Raw genomic sequence first — 7,880 nt, 5'->3', positions numbered from 1 at the left:
ATGTTACCTACAGCAGCAAAATATTCAAGATATACTCAACCAAACAAAATTCTACTTGGATAATCGGAGGAGTCACATACCGGAGAGCAAATGTGCCAAATTTCAGACAGAAATCTGGGCTGAGCAAAGAGATCGAGAAATCTTGAGCTCTTGAGCAGAAACGCGAGTGAGAGAAAGCTGGTGCAAGTTTTTCGGGAGAGAGAAGAGAGTGGGAGCAAGAGATGAATAAGTGGGGCAAGGAGGGGCCCACACAACAGGGTGGCGCGCCCCCCTTGCTGGCCACGCCGGCCTATGGGGTGCCACCCTGGGGTGCCCCACTGGTCATCCCCAGGTGCTCCCAGGTGCTTCTTCGAAAAATAAGACCAACGGTATAATTTTTGTGAATTTTTGAAAACTTTGAAAAATGCACATTTCAAGGTATTAAATTTATCATTACTGGGCAGAAAAAGATTTTGAAAACTCTGATTGACTAAAGAACTTTGCAAAACAAAAGTGCTACAGCAAGTAGAACAAGTGGAGGAAGGAAGAAATGTTGTTTAGCTCCTCTATGCATATAAAAAGTATTTGTTAACAAGGTTGATCAAGTCTTGCCACCAAATAAATTTTACATAGCATAAGAAGAAATAAACCTCAAATCAATCATGTTACCTTGAATTGTATTGATATGGATCCAATCATAATATTTTGATATCCTTCTTTAGGCTCATATATAGGACAATCAATAGTTCCCACTTTAATAGTTCTCACATTAGAAATTGTATTAACTCCACATACTTTATCAATCCTCTTGGGAAAATAAACGGTATGCTCCTTGTCATCAACATTGAAAGTAACTTTTCCTTTATTGCAATCAATAACAGCCCCTGCGGTGTTAAGAAAAGGTCTCCCAAGAATAATAGACATATTATCATCTTCAGGAATTTCCAACACAACAAAATCAGTTAATATCAAGCAGTTATTAGTAACTTGAACAGGAACATCCTCACATATACCAACAGGAATAGCAGTAGATTTATCAGCCATTTGCAAAGATATATCAGTCGGTATCAACTTTTCTAAATAAAGTCTCTTGTAAAGAGAAAAAGGCATAACACTAACACCGGCTCCCAAATCACATAGAGCAGTTCTAACATAATTATTCTTGATAGAACAAGGAATAGTCGGTATACCTAGGTCGCCCAACTTCTTTGGAACTTTGCCATTGAAAGAGTAATTAGCAAGCATAGTGGAAATCTCCTCATTAGGAATTTTCCTTTTATTGGTAACAATATCTTTCATATACTTTGAATAAGGAGGCAATTTAATAGCATCAGTCAAAGGGATTTGCAAGAATAAAAGTTTCATCCAATCGCAAAATTTATTATAATGGTCTTCTTCCTTTGATTTTAGTTTCTTAGCAGGAAAAGGCATTTGCTTTTGAACCCAAGGTTCCCTTTCATTACCATGTTTCTTAGCAGTAAAATCTTCTTTAGTATACTTTTTATTTTTAGCATGCTTTTCAGGTTCATCTTCAACTTCTTCTTTATCAGAAGCATCATTCTTATCATTATCATTGTCATGTTCATTACCACTTTCAGTTTCAGCATCAGAAATAGAAATACTATTAGGATCATTAATAGGTTCAGAGGATTCTACAACATTTTTATGTTTCTTCTTCTTTTTCTTAGAAGAAGCACTAGGTTCAATTCGTTGAGAATCTTGTTCAACTCTTTTGGGATGCCCCTCAGTATATAGAGGATCCTTGGTAGAAACACCACCTCTAGTTGTTACTTCATAAGCATGTTTCTCTTTAGAATTATTTTTTAACAAGTCATTTTGCACTTTAGTGAGTTGATCAATTTGAGTTTGAACCATATGAAATGTTTAACAAGCATCTTAACATCATTGGAGGTTCTCTCCACAATATCATGCAAATTTCTAATAGCTTGAGAATTTTCCATTAAATGATTCTCTACTCTCATATTAAAATTTTCTTGCTTAACAATATAATTATCAAACTCATCTAAGCATTGAGCAGGAGGTTTCGAATACGGAATATCTTCCCTAGTAAAGCGTTGAAGAGAGTTTACCTCAATCATGGATGAAGGGGAAATTATCTTACATAAATCTTCTATGGGAGGTAAGTTCTTCACATCTTCAGATTTAATACCTTTCTCCTTAAGAGATTTCTTGGCTTCCCTCATATCTTCATCATTTAATTTAATCAAACCCCTATTCTTCAATATTGGTGTCGGAGTTGGTTCAGGCAGGGGCGAAGCTAGGGAAAATTTACCCAGGTGCACAAGTCTTACATTGACATAAAGAAATATGAAAAAAAAAAATCAGAAGTTCACTTATAACGTTGCATTTAAAGAGTCTTAGCATAAAGAATCCAACAAAACGAAGGACACGTTGTATGCTCACAAATAGGCACGGTCAAGCGTTTGCCGAAATGGACAGAACTAATAATAAATTGATGATGAGACATTGAGACTCACAAAAGAAAGTCGATACCAGAGAAAGACAACTTCCGGCCTTGAATCCTCCGAAACCTGTAAATTAGCAGTGCAAATTCAAGTTATCAACCAAAATAAAATAACCAACTATAATTATTTTAAAGTAGAGAATATTACCTTTTAATATTTACGATTTCTTATTTTCATGAATCGATCAACGACTTGATCGTTGGTGACTTTCTTCATTTCTTCTTTCTCCACATAGCAGATGACATTATCACTCAAACTATCATCATTGAGGTGATTACGTAAATAAGTTTTCACGAGCTTCATCGCCGAGAAGCACCTCTCAACCGTAGCGGTGGCAACAGGCAACACAAGTACTAGATTCAAAAGCCGATAAACCAAAGGATAGCAAATATGCTTCCTCGTGTCCACCATTGTTTTAGAAAGATCACCAATACCTTGTATGTTGGAGAATCTATCGTCTGCACGCACATCAGCAATGTAGAGGCAAAGATGATGTCTTAAATCCCTTAGTTCTCCATAGTCAAAATCACTAGGATAAAGTTTGGCGAGGCTCATCAAATTCTCCAAATGAAAATCATGAAACGAGTCTCTCGGACTCAAAGCGGCTGACCATATAAGCAAGTTGGAGGACGTCTCACTGAAACGGCTATCAAACTCTTGCACTAGCCAATCAATAACACCATTGAAACAATCAACCTGATAGTGGTGTTGGTTGGTAATACCAGTATTCTGTCGTTTCTTCTTGGGATTGATATATGCTTCTTCCATTTCTAACATGATAATATCATGTTTCTCACAAAATGCATGCACATCACATAGAACGGAGTCCCACCCATTTTCTCTAAGATCAACCAAATGACATCTAGTTGACTTGACACAACTCATGGCATTCACAATATCTTGATCTTTCCTTTGGAGAGCTGCTGACAATATGTTGGTAGCTATTAAGATAGTCAACATGAGATGCAAAAAGAAGACAAAATCAAATGATTGGAAGTACACCAGGAGACCATTTGCTTGCTCTCTATTTGTTCTATCATCATCTTCTTCTTCCACAAACTCTAACACTTTGACAACAGCTTGAAACATATCAACCAAACTTTTAAGTGTTTTATAATGGGAATTCCAACGAGTGTCCCCAGGTCTTTGAAGACATTGCTCTTGATTTAAACCCGTTCCAGTTTTTAGCATTCCACAACCTAAAGCCTTTTGCACTTCCTCAAGATTTATATCTCGAAGCATGTCTCTTCTCTTAGAAGATCCACCCACAACATTTAACAAGACAGAGATCATATTAAAGAAATTACCAATTCCAATATGCTTTCTTACCACAGCCACAACGACTAACTGAAGTTGATGTGCGAAGCAATGAACATAAAATGCGGTGCTACTTTCCCTCATGATCAATGCTTGGAGACCATTAAACTGACCTCGCATGTTGCTAGCACCGTCATACCCCTGTCCTCGAACTTGCTTGAAACTCAGCTTATATTTTGTGAAGAGAGAATCAATTGACGACTTGAGATATAACGATGTTGTTTCTTTCACATGAACAAGACCAACAAAACTCTCTTTCACGATTCCAGAACTATTGACATACCGCAAGACCACGGCCATTTGCTCTTTGCAAGAGACATCTCTGGACTCATCAACAAGCAAACAAAACACACCATGGCCAATTTCTTTGAGAATAGAACTCATTATCTCACCTGCAAAACTGCTAGCAATATCCTTTTGGACCTCAGGACACACCATAACAGAATTGCCTGCAGCATCTTGTCCCAATGCCTTGCCATAAGATGGATTATGTTCTGCTAGGGCATCACGAAATTCCCGAAAGTTCCCTTTATTGAGCGATTCTTTTGACTCATCGTGGCCTCGGAACGGCAATCCTTGTTTCAATAACAATCTAGCTGTGTCAATTGAAGAATTTAGTCGCGTGAAATAAGCAACCTTTGCAGCTTCACTTTGTACCTGAATAGCAACATCAATGTGCGCATCTCTTCTAAGCAAAGCATCACAATTTTTTAGTGCTTGATTGTGGACACTGCCGACATCACCAATATGATCTTTTAGGTTTGATTTTTTGCTCCATCTATTCCAACCAGTCACAACAAAAGCCTCATACCCAGCTTCTTTCTTACTGCCTCGGTCCCTAAATAAGAAGCAACAAAAGCAATATGCCCTCTTTTTGGACTCACTGTATTCAAGCCAACTACCAAACTCATCAAACCAATCAGGATTAAATCTTCTATTTTTGCCCCCCATCAGTGTGGGCGGAAATTCACAAGTGCGAGGTTGGCATGGTCCATTAACTAAGTACTTCCTTCTTACCAAGTCCTTGAGGTTAGGATGATAATCTTCTATTTTTTTCCTTTGTCCCGGATCATACTTAATCTCCTCTTCCCAATTGAAATCATCTTCATTCTGCGATGGGGCTTTGCGTTTTAGAAGATACCTATCCATGTATCTGCATTTGATTTAAAAAGTGCTAATCAAATTATTTGAATTCTCCACTTCACACCAATCTGGTCAAAGGAATTAAAAATTCGGATTGCTAAATTAGGGCATGTTAACGAAATACCTTGACAACGACGGAGCGGGCGTTGATCGGGACGGCTCCACAGACCCACAGCAGCCTCGGATGCTCGATTTTGGAGGCGCGCAAGGAGCCAAGGAATACCGTCAGCAGTCGGCACGTCGTCTCGTCGTCCGGTAGGTCGCGGCGTCGCGCAGTCGCGCAGAGTCAGAGAGGAAAAGGATAAGTCGATGGGAAGCTGAACCAACTTATGGTGCGTGATGTACCGATGTGGTCGATCGATCGATTAGTATGATAGTATCTGGCCCATTAGCACTAGGCCTCCCGTACGTCTTGTAGTTGGTAGTTAGTAATTACTAATTAGATGAGCTATCAGGGCTTGATGCATGCCCTCATGCCTAAAAGGCCAAATAGCCCACACGGTGAAAACTGGAAAGTGGAAAAATTTGCTGGCCCTGGTGCACCACCGCTCGTATACCCTGGTGCACAGCTACATATCTACTACTAATCGCTAACTAGCAAGATTTTCGACCCTGGTGCACGTGCACCAGGCTAGCTATATGCAGCTCCGCCCATGGGTTCAGGTGTAGTCCAATCATCATGATTCCGGCCTATTTTAGCCAATAATTCTTCAGCTTCGTCTGGAGTTCTTTTCCTGAAAACACAACCAGCACAACTATCCATGTATGCTCTAGACTCAACGATTAGTCCACTATAAAATATATCAAGTAAATCATGCTTTTCCAAATCATGTCCAGGTCGAGCTCTGATAAGAGAGCAAAATCTTGCCCAAGCTTCAGGCAATTTCTCTCCATTTTCCTGGTCAAAGCTATAAATTTTCTGTAAAGCAACATGTTGAGCACTAGCAGGAAAGTATTTCCGAAAGAAAACATCAAGCAAATCACTTGGACTATTAATAGAACCAGGAGGCAAACTATTATACCAAGTTTTAGCATCATCCTTTAATGAGAAAGGAAAATTTTTAGCAACAAAATAAGTACGCATCTTGACATCATCAGAAAACAAGCTACTCATAGAAGAAAGTTCATTCATGTGTTCTACAGCACTTTCTTTTTCAGTACCACAAAAGGGTGTTTTCACAACAATAGCTATATGAGATAAATCAAGAGAAAAATCATAATCTTTATCCTTAATGTTTATAGGAGATGTGGCGAATTTAGGATCATGAGACAGCTTATATCTAACAGTATGTTGTGCGAGAAACTTTTTAATTTTTCTTGCATCAGCAGTAGCATTGCATCTATTAATAAAATCATCATCAAGTTCCACATAATCCTCATCAGGATCATCACTAGAATATTCAACAGACTCAGGTGAACTAACAGGTGTAGCAGCATTTTCATTAGGAGTTTCAGTATTTTCAATTTGTCTAGACCTAGCAATTGTAGCATCTAGAAAAGATCCCAATGAACCACTATCATCAAGCACAGCAGAAAGATTATCAATATTATAAGAATTTTCAGATTCACAGAAGTACCAGCAAGTGAAGCTTGCGGTGGTGAAACAAGTTGACTTATCACAGATGGTGAATCAAGAGTAGCAGAGGTACTCAGAGTTGTAACTTTTCTTGTAGTGGATGGTAATATGGCGACTTTAGGATCGCGAGATTTACCCATGATGGAGAATTTGCAGCGAACAGTATCAATCCAAGTGAACTTCCAAATAAAGCTATGCTCCCCGGCAACGGCGCCAGAAAATAGTCTTGATGAGCCATAAGTATAGGGGATCGCAACAGTCTTCGCGGGAAGTAAAACCCAATTTATTGATTCGACACAAGGGGAGACAAAGAATACTTGAAAGCCTTAACAGCGGAGTTGTCAATTCAGCTGCACCTGGAAACAGACTTGCTCGCAAGAGTTTATCGATAATGTAACAGTTTATAGCGATGGTAGTGAAATATCAGCAACAGTGTAACAAAGACAGCAGTAGTGATTATAGTAAACAGCAGGATTAAAATACTGTAGGCACAGGGATGGATGACGGGCGTTGCATGGATGAGAGAAACTCATGTAACAATCAAAGCAGGGCATTTGCAGATAATAATAAAACGGTGTCCAAGTACTAAGCAATCCATAGGCATGTGTTCCGTATATAGTCGTACGTGCTCGCAATGAGAAACTTGCACAACATCTTTTGTCCTACCAGCCGGTGGCAGCCGGGCCTCTAGGGTATCTACTGGAAATTAAGGTACTCCTTTTAATAGAGTACCGGAGCAAAGCATTAACACTCCGTGAACACATGTGATCCTCACATCACCGCCTTCCCCTCCGGTTGTCCCAATTTCTGTCACTTTGGGGCCTCGGGTTCCGGACAACGACATGTGTATACAACTTGCAGGTAAGATCATAAAACAATGCATATCATCATGAAACAATAACATGTTCAGATCTGAGATCATGACACTCGGGCCCTAGTGACAAGCATTAAGCATAACAAGTTGCAACAATATCATCAAAGTACCAATTACGGACACTAGGCACTATGCCCTAACAATCTTATGCTATTACATGACCAATCTCATCCAATCCCTACCATCCCCTTCAGCCTACAGCAGGGGAATTACTCACACATGGATGGGAGAAACATTGCTGGTCGATGGAGAGGCGTCGGTGGTGATGATGGCGATGATCTCCTCCAATTCCCCGTCCCGGCGGAGTGCCAGAACGGAGTTTCTGGTCCCGAGACGGAGTTTCGCGACGGTGGCGGCATACTGGATGGTTTATGGCGACTTCGACTTCCCGTCTCGCGTTTTTATATCGAAACCCTTAAGTAGTCCAGAGGGGGCGTCAGAGGCCAGCCGAGGGGGCCACACGCTAGGGCGGCGCGCCCCCCTCCAGGCCGCGCCGGCCTGTTGT

General features: G+C 40.1%; 1 protein-coding gene across 1 annotated transcript; it reads right to left on the bottom strand.

The window, feature by feature from the left end:
• Positions 1-2,615: 2,615 nt before the first annotated feature.
• On the bottom strand, positions 2,616-4,769 carry LOC139831600 (uncharacterized). Its single transcript, XM_071820899.1, has one exon. The coding sequence runs from the start codon at positions 4,731-4,733 to the stop codon at positions 2,616-2,618; it is 2,118 nt and encodes a 705-aa protein (XP_071677000.1). The 5' UTR covers positions 4,734-4,769.
• Between the last annotated feature and the right edge of the window lie 3,111 nt (positions 4,770-7,880).

The sequence above is a fragment of the Lolium perenne genome, chromosome 5 (assembly GCF_019359855.2).
Source record: "Lolium perenne isolate Kyuss_39 chromosome 5, Kyuss_2.0, whole genome shotgun sequence".
In the NCBI taxonomy this organism is placed as follows: domain Eukaryota; kingdom Viridiplantae; phylum Streptophyta; class Magnoliopsida; order Poales; family Poaceae; genus Lolium; species Lolium perenne.
This window is presented reverse-complemented; position numbering and strand designations above follow the sequence as displayed.